General features: G+C 39.4%; 1 protein-coding gene across 1 annotated transcript in view; it reads left to right on the top strand.

Moving 5' to 3' along the window:
• The window catches only part of whrnb (whirlin b), a 79010-nt gene extending 62244 nt beyond the window's left edge, over positions 1–16766 (top strand). Inside the window, exons 9-12 of the mRNA XM_053674665.1 lie at positions 1084–1702; positions 2297–2478; positions 4851–4967; positions 14467–16766. Coding sequence (XP_053530640.1) covers positions 1084–1702; positions 2297–2478; positions 4851–4967; positions 14467–14649 — 1101 coding nt within the window. The 3' untranslated portion in view covers positions 14650–16766. The remainder of the gene's footprint in view (positions 1–1083; positions 1703–2296; positions 2479–4850; positions 4968–14466) is intronic.
• The last annotated feature ends 1405 nt before the right edge of the window (positions 16767–18171 follow it).

The raw sequence follows: 18171 nt of genomic DNA, 5'->3' as shown, positions 1-18171 counted from the left end.
ACTTTAAGACTTCCTATTCCTATACTTTTGCTCACCTAAAATGTGCCATGTTCTAAGTTGTTTAACACATCTAGATGTAAATATCAGGACATGGAAGGTGAAATTCCCATCTATCGTCTAATATTCATCTTTTGATCTCAAATCCAAATGTCTTCAGTGTATCGCAAAAAAAAAAAATGTCCTTGCTGTTCCAACACTCACAGATGAGACTGTATGTCCAGTTTCTACCTTAGATAAATGGTTTCTGAAAGGATAAAAAAGACCCTGGCATGACCACGCATCACTCCTCTACAGTAGCAGGTCTGCATTCAGCCGCATTGTGAGAGGTTTTGATTAATGTTTATACATGTTCTTATACACCACTGTGTAAGTGTGATGTTACTACACGTTATGTACAAATCACTCAAATGGTAACAGGTGGTAATACCTGAACATTCAAGTAAAATAGCTTCAGGACAAGTGGCTGGAATAATAATGCTGTTTATAACACAAATCACTCCTGAGAATCCTATTAGAAGATAAGCCAAGCCTTTAATGATTGACTGATGATTTATTACTGGTAATTAGTCGATAAATATAGTTTAGGCTACGTACTATTCTGTAGATGTGCCTTTTTATGGCCAGAGTAGGTAAAAAGGTGTATGTGTACTGAGATTCTCAGCATCAAAAGGAATATGTTTTATTCCACATTTTTAAAAAAAACTTTAAGGTTGAGAAAAAGTGAGAGCAACAGCTGTGAATGGAATTTGCAATATCACACCCAGAAGGTGGTAAACATGCAAGATAGTATCTCTGATATAAAAAGTAATCAGGGAAAGCCAAGCAACTTCTGTGATCCTGAATTTGAACCCCAGAGCAGATTAAATGTGCGGTACCATGTTACCATGGCAAGAGTTAGCTACAGTCAGAAGGCAGAAATCCTGAGTAACATTAACCTAAGCTCATAGCTTGTTGATTAAAACATTAATCCTGCTACATAATTCAGGCCCCTGTGTGTCTGCAATGGTGTTTTACAGGAAGTTTAATTTCATTGGTTCTTCCAGAATATGAATATGAATTTTGCACATTCTAATACCATTTCAGGATGAAGTGCAAGCTCGTATCGAGTCTCCACCTAATTTCAGACCCCCACCTCCACCCGGACACGGAAGTCCGAAGGTCCAGCTCAAACGCCCTACATCTAAACTGTGCCAATCCAACCTGCTCTTTACAACCCCCTGCAGGATGCAGCAGGAACGTCATACTCTTAACCACATCGACCCACACATGCACTCGTCCTGCTCAGCTCACACTTCCCCATGCACTGTCCACCACAGTTCCTCCCCCTGTGTCTCCCATCGTTCTCCTCCACCCTGCTCCCTCCATCGCTGCTCTCCATGTTCTCTCCATCGCTCCGGACCTTCAGTTGAACCGCCAGCCAAAGACCTCGTCCAGTTTCTGATGAGCAAGCAGGCGGCCATGTTGCCACCCCATCTGGAATCTGCAAGTCGCTCGAGAGCTGCGACTCCGACTCCCAGCCGATCAGCTCGCTCTTCTCCGTCCCTCTCGCCCTCCTTGCGTATACCTGCACCGCCACCTTGCAGCCCGGAAAAACCCGAGGTCACGATTTCCGCACCCGATATGAGCCCCAGAATGGCTTGCCACCACAGACTCAACCTTGAGCAGGAGACTATGGAGGAGAAGACACGGATCCAACCACGAGGTGAGAGGAGCATTACAAAGCTTCTGATCAAACTTTAGTCAAGTAACTTTTATTATAGGTTATGTTGTGAACATTGTATTGTATTTTTAGCTTTTTAAAAATAGATTATGCTTTGGTGTCTTTGGCCTCAATATTGTTACATATTCAATTACTGAGATGAAGATAGGCATTTTTCAGTAATATTTTACTATTGTATTACTACAACTCTAAATCAGATGTCCTGATTGAATAAGAATTGCTTAGTAGTGAACACAACATATGGGTTAAATAGAAGGGGCAATTTTATTTGCTCTTTGGAGTCAAAATGTGTGAAGACAGGGTAAATTTACTTCTAAAACGTGTGTAATTAAATTTGTGCATCGATGCTTGTGTGTTTATGGATTTGTGTCTATATTCATTGACGTGTGGGAGTGTAATGTGTGCCTGCACTTTTATTTCTCTTTTATTTTCTTGTAAGTGTTTGAAACTGTTTTGTAAGCTTTCATTGTATGTACAGCTATTGTCTTATCTGTGTGTGTGTGTGTGTGTGTGTGTGTGTGTGTGTGTGTGTGTGTGTGTGTGTGTGTGTGTGTGTGTGTGTGTGTGTGTTGTCAGGGGCTACTCTATCCCAGCTCTCAGACAGTGGACAGACCCTGAGTGAGGACAGCGGCGTGGACATTGCGGAGGCAGGGGGAATGTGTAAGGACAGCAGTCCTCGGCCTGGTAAAGCCGTATCCCACAATGCATCAGGAGAGCCGCACGGGGCAGAGAGAGCAGTAAAGATTCCTAATCACCAGGTGAGGACCAGAGCGCTCAACATGGGCAAGTAATACAGATATCTATTTCACTACACATTTAGAAACAGGAAATGAGCTGGGGAGATAATGGAACAGTGATAGTGATGACTGTAAAAACACCTGCATCGTTACTATGATGCATATGGCTTTTATTCACAATCTGCTCATACTGAATGTCCTTTCAGCATACTTAGTACTGTTTGATGTTAGAGAATACAGAAGAGTAATGATTTATAATCCCACTATCAGGTATCACCCAGATCAGGATGGGTTTCCTTGAGTCGTTACAGATCTAAATTACACATGGATAAAACTACATCCAGATTTCTGTAAAACTGTATTGGGACAGCATCTATTGTTAAAACCCCAATACAAATGAAATTGAATTGAACGTAGAAATGTCCAGATGAACATTCAGTGCGTTTACATGGACGACAATAATCCACTATTAACCCGATTAAGACAATACTCTGAATAAGAAACTACCAAGTAAACAGTAATTTTTAATTACCTTAATCCGATTAAGGTCATACTCGAAGTACACACAAATCGAATTAAGACGTGTGGAGTACTCCTGTTTTAGTCACATTAAAAAAAGTATTTCTGTATTACAGACATGTACACACCTTAATCACACTATTAACATCGTGTGAGAGTTTTCACCGCATTTTGCGACAGGCACGTACACACACGGCAGCGCTCAACCGTTTTACGGCAAACAAGAGAGCACGGCTGCGTCCCAAACCGCGTACTTGCCTACTATAGGCCTGTAGCAGGAGAAATACATGTATCTCGGCTACTATATAGTAGGTAAGTATGCGGTTTGGGATGCAGCCAACGACTTCAAGCAGTCGTCTATTTGCACGTACAGCATGACAAATAATTAACTGCACTTAAAGCGTTCGTAAAAAAGTTAAATAAAAACACCCAAAACTGTACACGGTACCATAACGAAGACGAACTGTATGTTGATACGTGAAATTGTGGAGGGAACGTCAGACGGCGTGGCACGGTGATGTAATGACGTGTGCTGTTTATTGCTCTATGTTCTATAACATGTAAAACGGGAACATGACCGGAGTATTCTAAAAGCGACTCATGTAAACACCTTAATCAGAATATTGTCTTATTCAGAATAAGGTCAATAATTAGATTCCTGCTGTCCATGTAAACATAGTCATTGTTTCTTTGCCTGATTGGTTAGCCAGCAAGGTTCTGCTAAATGAATTTCTTCAAATAATGTACTTTCAAAGTATTGGAAATTGGAGAAAAAGTTGAAAATGTTGAAAGAAATGTTGGATATTCTGTTTTCAAATGAATATAGACTAAAGACGCCAAGGTTTTAAATCTGTTAGTTTTAGACATTGCCTTATTTTCTGCACTAAACTAGCCTCTCTGTATCACATTTGCTGACATTGGAAAGAAAGCCAAACAAAATGAATAATCTGAAAAACATTCTGAAGATCGGGATTTTTTTCCACCTCAAGGACTCGTTGAGGATAGGTTTTAGGTTTTAAAATTTAGAAAACGTTAACAAGACAAAAAAAAAAAAAAAAAACAACATCCGGTCTGCAGGAAATTCAAAGTATTTTAAAGAGATTTTGAAAAGAAATATCTCACTATAAAATCATTAAATAAAAAAAAAACGTATAAAGTATTTCTGTTTATGTTTGTGCTGCATTTGTACAGTGTAAATCTTTGAAATTGAAAACTGAAAGCTTGTGCAGGTTGCAAAATAAAACAGGACTGTCTTGCTTACAATGAGACAAACATTGCACCAAGAAACCAGACCATTGGCTTTTTTTCCTCCCTTTATTCTCTTTTTTTTTTTTATTTCAGTGCTTCTTTATGTTTCAAACGTCTGACGTGTTATTATGTGCACAAGTACAGTGTAAAATATGTCATGAAATTCTTACTTGTTCTTCTGCAACAACATTACAACAACAGACACAAACATAATGATCTACAGAATATTATCTACATTTCATACATTATGAGTGGTGAGTCTCACAGTATTGTGTATATGCTGTGTGATGCTTTACTCGGAGCGATTCGGCAATGACTCCTTTAAAAAAACAAAAACAAACAAAAAAAAAACATACATCTGAACTTCAGTTGGAAAAGCTTGAGAAAGCTTCCAGTGTCAAACGTTGTAGTGCTCAGAACCATGGAGAAATAAATTGGGTTTGAAAATACAGAAGACAGCAGGTTTGTCCTGAACTTAACCCCTTCGCTCTGCTCCTAATTATTATTTTTGAATTAAAAGCAATCCAGTGTAATAGCAGGACTGGTAGATCATAGGTGTTTGAGTAGATTTTACACTTTCATTATTCATGTATTTTTCTCTGTCTCTTCCTCTCTGTGTGTTGTAGTCAGGGCTGTCTGGGCCTACATTGGTACGGGTGTCCAAGAGCGTTAATACACTGGGCATTGCTGTGGAAGGTGGCGCCAACACTAGACAACCTCTTCCACGCATTGCAACTATACAGGTGTGTATCAGCAGCACCACTGACATGGTCGAACCTCCATGTAAAAATATGTTTTTTTAACAGCATCGTTTTCATCCCCATGAGGAAGACCTTTCTGTAAGAGCAACATATGTTAAATGAAAGCTGAGACAGTTTTAACTCCTAAACTCTAAGACGGCAGTAATGAGATGAAAGCGTCTGTTTAACCAACCATCAGACGGACAAGCTCAGCCGGAACGGTGCTATGAGACATTAAGGTCCTCTTAAAAAGCAATTTTCTGGTGGACACTTAAGCTGTGGGTCAGTGGAACAGCATTGCTCGTATAACTGCCTGTTAGCCAATTAGTCATGCGATTAATAGCCTACAGATCATTTGTGCTACGGGCTTTTAACTGCTTTAGTATTAACTTTACCTCTTTGACCTCTGGAAGTAATAGGCTTCTGCCTGCAATAAAACACTTTTGGATGTCTCTTTAACATTCTTGTTTTTCTATGTTCATAAATATAATAATAATAATAATAATAATAATAATAATAATAATAATAATAATAATAATAATATCCATCAGTAGCTAGACAATGAAACTGATAGGTCTGTCCACAGCTTTATATTGTGAGAGATTCAGACATGTAGATGGAATTATAAGACTGATGTGGAGCAAACTATTCCACAAGCACTTAAAAACAGATAGGCTGTTAGTTGCTCATTTTTTAAAATTTATTTATTTATTTATTTATTTATTTATTTATTTATTTATTTAAGTCCATTGCTCTGTAACCCTTCTGTTCAAACCAAAAAGCATGTACCGTTCTGTCGTCTGTCCTGTTGGGCAATTTGTACTTTGATTGGACAATGTTAGTAGTTAATGCTTAGTCTATCTACATTTAGTTTCTCTTCCAAAGGCATTTTGATGGGAAAAAAGTAAGAGTGAATAAATAATCCACCTCCGTTGTATTTAATAAACCTACAACTGCATTTTACATCTGTTTTAATGTTATGGATGTGTCAGTGAAGGAGGCTGAAAAAATATCACCCCAATTATACATTAGCTGAAAGGGGGCGTTTGACTCTGTTTAATCGTTTGACGTGACTGTCACTGATAGGCTGTATCAATCTACAGTGTGGGCTTGAAAGAAATCAGCCCCAGCCTCATGTTCATAGCGTTCTGTGTGTTTTTTCTTGAGACCATTGGTGGTGCTCTTGCACTTGGTTCCACAAAATAAAAAATAAAAAATAAGCCACTGTGAGATATTTGTTAACAGCAACGAATGTGCCAAAAATGAAATGTTGTATTGAGGACCTTTTTTAAAAAAAAAAAAAAAAAATCTTTGAAAGTCTAGAGGAGATGGAAAGAGAGACCTTGTTATCACATTTATACCAGTTGTCCCTGGTGGTAAAATATGAATGAGCATATTCTAAAGTCAGGGACTGATATGTTTGATGTTTTTCTGTGTGTTTGTGTGTGTGTGTGTGTGTGTGTGTGAGAGAGAGAGAGAGAGAGAGAGAGAGGGGGGGGGGGGGGGGGTAAACAAGTTTGTGATTTTTCTCCCTTGCAGTTTCTTTATATAAATGGTAAATGGCCTGCACTTATATAGCGCTTTTATCCAAAGCGCTTTACACTGTGTCTCACTCACCCATTCACACGCACACTCACACACATCAATGGTAGCAGAGCTGCCATGCAAGGCGCTAAATTTCCATCGGGAGCAATTTGGGGTTCAGTGTCTTGCCCAAGGACACTTTGGTATGTGGAGTCATGTGGGCCAGGAATCGAACCGCCAACCCTACGATTAGTGGACAACCCGCTCTACCACATAAATATATATAAATATATAAAGACTTTCCAAAACTGACTTTTGGAATATGTGTTATGACAATATGTAAGTAATAGAAAGAATGTCACAGGAAATGTGTGACAATGTGCTGAGATTTTACCACCCTGAAGTTACAGACTCATACTTTTATTCCTCATATACCACAGCAGTTTGCCAATGATTACAATTTTTATTAATTATTGACTGGCAATTGTGGAACATCCAAAATAAAAGATCATTCCTTAAATGCTGTGAAAGTTGCTACTTTTTGTGAAAAAGCTTGAAGTCTGGTGTAATGGGTTTTTTTCCCGTCATATCACCTATGACATTTTTGACTTAAAGTGAACAAAGATTTTACATATAAATTTTTATTTTTTTTATTTGAAACTGCAAAAGTAGCAATAAAAAAATAAACAGCAACCTAATTCACACCATACCATCCTTTATTTTGTTTATGTGGATTATTCAATGTACTTTTTTCATAAATATATAATGTAATAGTTTCCATTTAAACCACTTTTACATGTTTGGACTCCAAATGAAGGGCTGCATCTATTATTATTATTATTATTATTATTATTATTATTATTATTATTATTATAACAAAGTTGAAGAAGAAGAAAGAATGTTGTATGAAGGAACCCTTTTTTTTTTACACAGACAAGTTTCAAGTTTAATGTGCTGAAAAAAAGATTAGCATTACAATTAATCTGCTCTTTGATTGCTGTGAGTTTCATCAGTGCTGAATGTAGTGTCGAACCCAAACGACAAGCTCTCAAGATGCCATTTTCCTGATTAGAACACGGCACAGAGCTGTAGGGCTTCTTGTGAGAGACTCTTATTCACCCACTTATGTGTCGCATGTCAAACATGACGACATTGTGGGAAATTGGACTCAAACATATGTAAAACTTCTGGGCCATGAGGTTAATGTTCCAATTCATTTCCTCCTGTAGGAGTGTTGAAAAGCTTTGGCAGATTGTGGAGCTGTGATAGCAGTGAACCTCTTGCTATCAGTGATGTAATTAATTCATTCACTTATTAATTACAGAAATTAACAGAAGTAGATAGCTGTGCCGTCTCACAGCTCCAGCGTTCCTTGGATTGATCATGCGTTTGGGTAACACCACATGGAGTGCAGCCACTTCAACTTTTCAGACTTCAGCATTAGCACTTTGCTATTGTATGGCTGGAAACTGCTTTCCAGTGTGGGCCAGATCTGCTCACACACAGCAGTAGTCCAGCTGCACAACCTGATGTGCATAATATCAGGTGTGCTCTGACCTACACAACTCCAGTGGTTGCTTACACTTGCAATTATTCATGTAATCTTACTGAGAAGGCAGTTTGCAACTAATAAACTCTTAGAAAAAATAAAACATTGTGGCCAAGTACACAATGAGATATACAACACTGACTCAAATCCCATCAACCTCTACGTGTAATTACTGACACATTTTACCTGACAGAACAATGGAACAATGGAGAGACCAGTGGTCGACAGCAGTGGTTAACCACCAGCTAGTGGAAGATACTGAAATCCTCCCCAAGAACAATGGGTGCGACAAAACCACTTTTGCACTAGTCAAGGTCACTGCACAGCAAACTGATTACACCAGGGCCAATACATCATAGATAAGTGTGAATGTGGTGGTATCCAGTCAATGACACCTCCTCAAAGGCTGTTGCTCTAACAAGACTGGAAGGTGGCCTGAGGTCTCTCCACATCAGAGATTTAAAGGCTTAGACATGGCACGCAACAAATGCCAAAAGTTTGTGGACACTGGACCTTCAAAGCCATATTTGCTTGTTCAACATCCCATTCCAGATTTAGTCCCTCCTTTATTATATTATAATAACCTCAAATCTTCTGGGAAACCTTTCCATTAGACTTTGGAGCATGGCTGTGGGGATTTGCCCATTCAGCCACAAGAGCATTAGTGAGTTCAGGCACTGATGATGCGCGAGGATGGCTATCACGCATCCAGCGTTCCAATTCAACCTAAGTGAGTTTAGTTTGGTTGAGGTCAGGGCTCTTTGCAGGCCACTAGAGTTCTTCCACTCTAATCTTGGCAAACCATGTCTTAATGAACCTTGCTTTATGCACAGGGGCACTGTCATGCTGGAACAGGTTTGGGCCTCTTAGACATCCTATACACTTATGTACTTCTAACATTGTGGCAACAGTTTGGAGAAGGCTTATATATTGGCGTGATGATCAGGTGTGCATATACTTCTGGTCATATAGTGTAGCTAAATTGCACTTAGTTGTGAATAAGTGTGTCAGGAATTCCTCCTGTTAGTATTCAGCACGAGGAGAATGTTTGTTTTTTCCATCTTTTGGTGGCCAATTTGGTTACCTACCCATTCCCACCCACAAGTCAGCTTTCCCCAATCATAAGACAGCTACCATCTCAGGAGGGTGAAGACCAACACATGGTTCTTCAGAGACACGTGAAACCAGCCAACCATATCTTTTTGAACTGCTGCATCACAGGGCAGTGTAACACACTTTGAGGAAAGCTCTATCTGCCCTCTTCTGCATACACAAGCTCACAGATGCTTAACAATTGGCTAGTGTCACTGTGATTGACAGGGAAAGGGTATTGCATCCCTCCCACCCTCCATTGGCTCCACAGATGGCTGTGGCATTCTCAGGATTTGAACTTGTGATCTCTTGAAAATCGTTTCTGGCTGTTCTAATGATTTGTTTGGATTTCCTGCTATGAGCTTTTTTTTTTTTCATTAACACATGCCTTTGTTTTGATTTGAGTCTTGACTATGCCCCTGTCTTTGGTATCACTGGTGATTGCCTGATTGTGTCCAAGTGTTCTGAGTTCGTCCTTTAATTAGTTCATCTATTTATACCCTCTGGTGTCTTTGTCTTGTTGCAAAGTCTTGTCGATGGTGTGGTGCATTTCTGAGCATTGCTTCTTGTTTCCTGGCCTTTGTTTCTGGTATAACTTTCTGATTTGAACCCATGCTCGTGGTTAATGTTGTCTGCCTGTGATTTGACCGCTGCCTGGAGTAGTAATGATGATTATTGAATTACTCCAAAATAAATGAGTTATTTTATGCACTTGCATTCTGCTGTATATTAAAGAGTGTGTGAATGTGTGTGCCCATGGTGCAAAGCAATGGTGGCACATCCAGGGTGTATTTGCGCCTTGCACCCCAGTGTTCCTGGGATAGCCTCCAGATCCAGCACGACTCTGACCAGGACAAAAGTGCCTCCAGAAGACAAAACCTGGTCGACTAAATTACTCATTCAGCTATGAAATGTTGATAACTGTCCGACCCTAGGGCTCACTCACACTGTGTTCAGTGATAAGGTCACACTCGGATGAGCAATGGAGGACAGGGCTGTGAAGTTTGTGCTTGTCTTTATGGTGAGAAGGTTACACTTGTCCTGTCTGTATGAGTGAGAATGTTTTATCTGCTTCCTCAGTGTTAGTCAAAACTTATTGTTCATGAGACATCGGAATTACATTTAATGTTCAGTGAGATCGTTGACAATGTGACTGTGTTAATATCTTCACAGCAGAGTTTAAACTAAATCTTCTTAGTTTATACTACGCTATATCATTTTTTTTTTTTAAGTAATAAAACACACAGATGGTAGTGTTATAGGAAAATAATCAGTGACAGGATAACGTGATGTTACCACTCTAGAGTTGATAATTTTCCTATAACAACATATCCTGAAGTGTTTTATTCCTCTTATACCAGAGCAACAATTACAATCTTTATGTATTAAAGAAATATTATAAAATGCATCTATTTATATTTACAATGTGGAACATCTTCAAAACAAGTTCTTCTTATCACTTACGTAACAGTTGTTGCCTCACGATTTTTTCATCTGTCCTAAAAACTTCCTTATGTAGAGGAAAACATCATTACACAGCACTGACACTGGAGACTCCTTCCATAAATGTTATATTTATGGAAGGCTGCAGAGGGTGTACCGGGAGTGTAGCATCATGTGCTTCACAGAGACGTGGTTGAATGAACTCAGTATGGATTCTTTGGTCACACTGGATGGATTTCAACTTGTGAGAGTGGACAGGAGAGCAAAGGAGAGCGGTAAGAGGAAGGGTGGGGGAATAGCGATGTTTGAGAATGAGAGATGGTGTAACCCTGGGCATTTCAGGGTTAAAGAGCAGCGGTGAACTAGGGATATTGAGTTGCTAGCAGTTAGCATGCGGCCATGTTACCTGCTAAGGGAGTTCTCGCATGTCATGGTGATAACTGTCTACACCCTCCTCCCACCCTGCGACTGATGATGCAGTGGCATGTGAGCTGCTACACACTGTTGTGTCACAGCCGCAGACATCGCACCCACATTCCTTCCTTCTCATCTCCGGGGACTTTAATCATGCTTGCCTGTCCTCGACTCTCCCCACCTTCACCCAGTATGTTAAATGCCACACTAGGGGCAATAAAATATTGTATCTGCTGTATGCAAGCACAAAATATGCATACAGCTCTTCACCCCTTCCCTGCTCGGCTGCTCAGATCACAACCTGGTCCATCTGCTGCCTGTCTACATACCTTTGGTGAATAAACATCCTCCAATCACAAGGTATGTGAGAAAATGCTCTGAGGAGACTAGTGAGGCACTAAGAGACTGTTTTGAGTCCAAGGACTGGGAGATGCTATGTAGTTCGCACGGGGATTATATTGACGGTCTCGCTCACTGTGTAACGGACTACATTAATTTCAGTGTGGAGAACACCGTGCCTAACAAGAAGGTTCATGTTTTCCAACAACAAACCCTGGATGACTCCTGAGCTCAAAGCCCTGCTAAATGAAAAAAGGAGACTGTTCAGAGTGGGGGACAAAGATGAGCTGAGGAGGGTTCAAAAACAGCTCAGAGGGGAGATAAGGAAAGGAAAAGACAGCTACAGGAAAAAGGAGGAGCGCCTTCAACAGAACAACAAGAGGGAGGTCTGGAGGGGACTGAAAACAATCTCAGGTCAGAACCAAGACAGTGGGAGGGGCCTTGTATCCGGTGACCATGACAGGGCCAATGAATTAAATCTGTTTTTTAATATATTAGATTCGGCTCCATCTCCTCCCGGCCTCCTACCAGACCTCAGACCTGTCAGTGACTCAACCCTTCCCTTTTAGGCCACTGGGCACCTCCTCCTCCATCCTCAGGCTTCAAAGATATCGGCATCATCCAATTCACACCTCAGAGCTTCTTAGACATCAGCATCACACAGTTCACACCTCTCCACCGCTCACCATCCCTCACTCAAGGAGGTTTCACACCCCTGATCCCCATCCCACTCAACAGTAATAATCAACATCAATAACTTCCTCCTGCAGTCTCTCTCTGAAAGTCAATCAGGTGAAGAATGAGCTAAAGCAGATCAACGCTAGAAAGGCCCTGGGCCCTGATGGAATCAGCTACAGACTGCTTAAAGACTCAGCTCAGTGAGGTCATCCTGCGCATCTTTAACCTGAGCGTCAGACTGGAGTAAGTTCCAGTACTGTGGAAGACTTCCTGTTTGGTTCCAGTACGCAAAATTGCACATCCTAAGGAGCCCAACCACTTCAGACCGGTAGCCTTAACTTCTCACCTGATGAAGTCCATGGAGAGGATTGTACTGCAACAGCTGCGGACCCTCGTGAGCCTAGAGATAGACCCCCTACAGTTCGCTTACCGACCAGGCATTGGTGTTGATGACACCATTATTTATGTAATGCACAGATCACTAATACTCCTGGAGAATACTGGGAGCATTGTGAGGATCATGTTTTGTTCAGTGCTTTCAATACAATTCAGCCGTCACTACTTAGGGGTAAGCTTTTGGGAGCTGTTGTTGACCACCATCTGGCTGCATGGATCACCATCTATTTCATTGACAGACCACAGTATGTGAGGCTCCAGAACTGTATGTCGGATGTGGTGGTTAGCAGCATGGGAGCACCACAGGATACAGTGCTCGCTCCCTTTCTCTTCACCCTGTACACAGTGGACTTCGGTCATAATACTAGCAGCTGCCACATGCAGAAGTTCTCTGATGATACTGTCATTGTTGGACGAGTATCAGAGGAGAACGATCAGGAGTTCCGGAAGGTCATCGCTGACTTTGTCAACTTGTGCAAGTTAAACTACCATTGCCTCAATGCCAGCAAGACAAAGGAGATGATGGTCAACCTCTGTAGGAAGCCACCCCGGTCTACACCGGTGCACATCCAGGGTGTTGACATCAAGAGTGTGGAGATGTACAAATTCCTGGGTGTTCACCTAAACAATAAACTGGACTGGTCCAGATTTCCTGTATAAAAAAGGCCAAAGTCGTCTCCACTTGCTGAGGAGACTGAGGTATTTTGGTGTGTGCTAAAATCATTCTTTGACACTGTAGTAGTATCTGCTATCTTCTATGCAGTAGTCTCCTGGTGAGTCAGGAGCACAGAGAGGGACAGGAAATGTCTTAACAAACTGGTTAAGAGAGCTAGCTCTGTCCTGGTCTGCCTGTTGGACAGCATAGAGGTGGTGGGGGAGAGGAGGATGTTAGCCAAGCTGGTGTCAATGGGCAATTCCTCTGACCTCCTGTATGAGACATTGGTGTTTCTGAGCAGCTCCTTCAGCAGCAGACTACTGCACCCTCAGCATAAGAAAGAACGCTCCCGCAGGTCCTTCATCCCTACAGCAGTCAGACTCTTTAATGCAAAAAACAACACAATGTAGCACTGCTAGTTGTTTTTGCATCATCAGCCAACATGTTCACAATATTTCTGCAATATGAACATTTATTAACTTATTACTATTTGTCGCTCAACCTCTACTGTTAACTGAGCAATAATCCATTTATGACTTATCTGTATATAAACGAGGTGTTACTCATCTGCATATATTCATATTTGTATTCATCTGTACATACATTGAGGTGTTCTATTCCTATATATATATATATATATATATATATATATATATATATATATATATATATATATATATATATTCTAATCCTTTTTAATGTGTATTGTTATCTGTTTTTTGTGTAATTGAGCTGCTGTAACGAGGGAATTTCCCAGTGTGTGCTTAATAAAGTTTATCTTAGTTTTTTTTTTTTTATCTTATCTTAAACATCTCCTTACAGAAAATGTCATATCAATGATTAAACATTGTTCTTTTAACATGACATTTAAAATAAAGGACATTGTCCTTTAAAATTTTTAAATGTGTTTATTAAATTTGAGTCTAAGATTACATTGAGTGTCCACCATACATATCCCTGTGTAAACTGTTACTATAGAAAACAACGTATTAGAGTGAGGGCATTAATATAAACAGAAATAAAGACCTTCTGACCAATCAGATTTGAGAATTCAGCAGCTCAATGGTCTTAAACAATTTATTCTGAAAAGCATCAGCTGACGTAAAAACTTCTTCAAAGCCAAGAGCCAAGTGACAGATGTTTCCACATATAATAATAATAATAATAATAATAATAATAATAATAATAATAATAATAAAACTACATAATTACAATAACAAATATATAATTATTAATAAATAAATAAATAAAACTATTTTAAAGGTTGTACATTTGGAAAATGTTAGAGTAACTGTAAATAAATAAAAATAAAAAAATAAAATAATAAAAAAATGTAACTATTTTATTCTCTCTCTCTCTCTCTCTCTCTCTCTCTCTCTCTCTCTCTCTCTCTCTCTCTCTCTCTCTCTCAGAAAGGGGGCTCGGCTCATCTATGTGGGCAGTTGCAGGTAGGTCAGGTGATCCTGGAGGTCAATGGCATGTCTCTCAAAGGCATGGAGCATCGAGACGCTGCACGTGTCATTGCCGAGGCCTTTAAGACAAAAGAGAAGGACTACATTGACTTCCTGATTGCCGACTTTAATGTTGCCCTATAAGAGGTGTAAGAAACATTACATAAAGCTACGCAGACATTGCACCTTAATATATGTGGACACCGGTGGATAGTAAGGACATATACACGAGTTGGCCAAGCTGGAGTCCCACAAGGAAAAAATATCTTTCATCTTACCCAATCACATTGCCTGCTTATTAAACAGACTTTTTCAGGGTCACAGAAATGAGGTCCTGCTTTGCTTGCATTCTGTATTTGTGTCCCACCAGGCATCCAGGATTTGTGCGTGTTTATGAAGTAGGATATGATAATGGGACAAGCTCTGAGGTTTTAGGTTGATTATTAAAATCCATCTCGTGAAGCAGCAGTAAAATGAAAGCTTGAAATGACTTGTCTCTGCCCTGTGCTCAAGGACATCCCAGTGCAGACCAGAGATAGATGGAGAGAGCTAATGGATAGTGCTTAAAATCCACTTTGTCTGAGTATGAGCAATATGGGTGGCTGGTGGCTTGCCCTCATTTCACTCTCTGGCCCATATTTTAAATAATGATGGGGAGTTTATAGCACTTTGGATGTCTAAATGGCAAAACACGCTAGGCTGAAGAAAAGCTGAAGAACACTGTTAGCTTGAAAATCATTTCTCATGCAGACCCTACAACTAATCACATATCATGACCTAATACTTAAAAGTGATTAATTTATACTGCTCTAGAATAATGGTACAACGTCCTGTACGTACTTAAAGGAGCATTTCGTAATGTTTGGAGCCCTCTGCTGTCTTCAACTTGAACTGCAATTGCAATGTAAACATTGACAGATTTTACAATTCCTCCAAACCGGCCCCACCCCGTGGGGTAACATTTACATATGTTGAACTGCTGATTATAAGGAATTCTGACTGAGGAGCTCTGTTGTACCTGGGGGCGGAGCTTATTTCTGGGCCAGATAAAGGTTAAAGTCTGAAATTAAGAAAAACTCCAGTTCTATTGCATAGAAACTTTGGAAATGACAGCTTTTCTGATGTATCTTATGAAATTATTTGAATATTACAGGTCTGTAAGCACTTTCAAACACTATAAACTGCACGTTTAGGGGAAACAATGTTAGAAATGTGTGTGATATGAAAAATATTGACACAGCGGTATATTAATAAGCAACATATCTGGTCTTGATGATGAATGTTCCCAAGCTAGCCCTGTATTCAGTGCGGACTCTCAAGCACTGTATGGAAATGAAGTTCCCTGGTGTTATTGCACTTTAGGGAGTACCATTAAGGGGCTCCTCTATCTGAAGACAGGTTAGCCCATTGGGTGAAGGAAGTGATTGTGCAAGCATAGTTGAACGCAAGTCAAGAGACTACTTCTTTCATTAAATTTCTCTGTGTACCTTCACCAGAGTTTAAAATGACTTCATCACAGCCCATATTGGTGAGTTTGAGTAATTCTCACCCTCAATAGAGTACAATATCACAATATTGAGGGATTTTTTTATCCTCAACTACGGGCAATATTTATTTAGTTATTGTCTGGGAGGTACACTATCAGGATATGTTCTGAATCTTCATGAGGACTTGCCCAAACCATGTATCCATGGTTCTATGACTTACTGGAGAATGACAAGGCCATACTGTTTGGTGAGAATGGGAAAGTTGGTGAACGTGACAAAATGGGTGACAGTTTAGCCCTTGTTCATGTAGTAAAGAGCCCTTACGGTCCTCCATTAGTCATAGAATGATGCTTGTATACATCTTTAATTTACAAGCAATATTTTGAATATTTTGGCAATGCACAGGTATCAGACAAACCTATAGGCTGTTTATCCACCAGTTTGACTAGTCAATGAAAGAAAAGAATTATAATAAGAGAAAATATTTGTAGTGCGATTCAATACTCAATTTCTTCCTCTCTTCTTCTCTTACCCTTTCTAGCCCTAGCTCTTGTTTATCTCTAACAATCATTAATTAGCCTCAAAGGCTTTGCCATGCTGCTCACCGTATTGACAGATCTATTTTTAGAATGATTTGATAGGATGATGATGATAAGATTATTGAGATGTTTATATCAGTATTTTTGACATCAGAGATATAATTCACTAAGAATAATGATTTAGTTTTGTTGATATACATGCATGTCATATCCCCCAAATAGCCCTATATAAACATGCAGAGTATTATTGAAGCTATGTGTGTGTATATATATATATATATATATATATATATATATATATATATATATATATATATATATATATATATATATATATATATATGATTTTAATTACCTTAATTAAGTCTTTTGTATTTACTATTATGGTATCATGTTATGATATCATGATTTCAATAGCTTTATCAAAACATGATCTTGGTTCATGGATGTAATTAAAACGTTATCTAATAGGGTAGAACTGTTGCATCATGCACACAGTGCAATCCATTAAATAGATGATCTGCTTTTTTTGCAATGTTTGACTGAAACTTAAAAGAAGGTGAGTAAAATAATTAATTCAGTGGGATGTAGGTGATATTATAACTGGTTTGGCTTTAAGAATATTAGGCTTTAGTTTCTGAACTGACAACTCAGTAATAAGTGTGCAGTTAGATTCAGTATTCTACTGTTGCTTGAAATGTTCATGAATTATGGCACTTTGCAAATATGAATTAAAGGATTTAATACCTAACCTACTGAGGTCTGTGGTCTATATTTGAATTATTATTATTATTATTATTATTATTATTATTATTGTTGTTGTTGTTGTTGTTGTTGTTGTTGTTGTTATGATGCTTTGTAGAATTAACCCAGAATATTAACTCAGTGGACTGCCTTCCATCCAGGGTGTATCCCCACCTCACACCCAGTATTCCCGGGATAGGCTCTGGATCCACAACAAACCTGATATGGATTAAGCACTCAGAGTTAGTGAACGTTAGCTCGAAGTGTTGCAGGTCTGGATGGGTTCTTGGTGCCCCCCTGTGTCTAAATATGAGCAATTACACAACACTGCTGTTTCTACCAAATAGAACCGAGCAAAATAGTTGTAGAAAAAGAGACACAACTAAACACACACATAAAGAGAGAGAGAGAGAGAGAGAGAGAAAAAATAAACCTTGTTTTACTGTATTTCAACTGATGTGTTTTATTTATGCCTTACTGTAATTCTAGGCAAACCTTAACCCTAGTTTAGCCCTAACTGTAAGCAAGCCCATGCCCAAACCTGTAGTGCAAAGCTCTACCCAAACCCAAATTCTAAGCTTTATCATTAAAACTATTATCCTAACTCAAATCCAGTCATAATGCAAGAAAGTCTAACCAATCCTAAATCTATCCCAACCCTTACCCTTACCCTCACCCAACCATAGCCTAATATTTAAAAACCCAAGCCCAAGCATAAACCTAACAGTAGTACAACCCTCAATCTTGGCAAACCCTAATCTAACTCAATACCAGTACCTCAAGATCTTTTGAATCAACCCCCCCCCCCCCCCCCCCTTCCTTTTCATTTCTGGAAAAAAATAAGTATTCTTTAGTATTCTTCTCATTATGGGGACATCTAGTGCTCACAAACAACT

The sequence above is a fragment of the Ictalurus punctatus genome, chromosome 22 (assembly GCF_001660625.3).
Source record: "Ictalurus punctatus breed USDA103 chromosome 22, Coco_2.0, whole genome shotgun sequence".
Lineage (NCBI taxonomy): Eukaryota > Metazoa > Chordata > Actinopteri > Siluriformes > Ictaluridae > Ictalurus > Ictalurus punctatus.
This window is presented reverse-complemented; position numbering and strand designations above follow the sequence as displayed.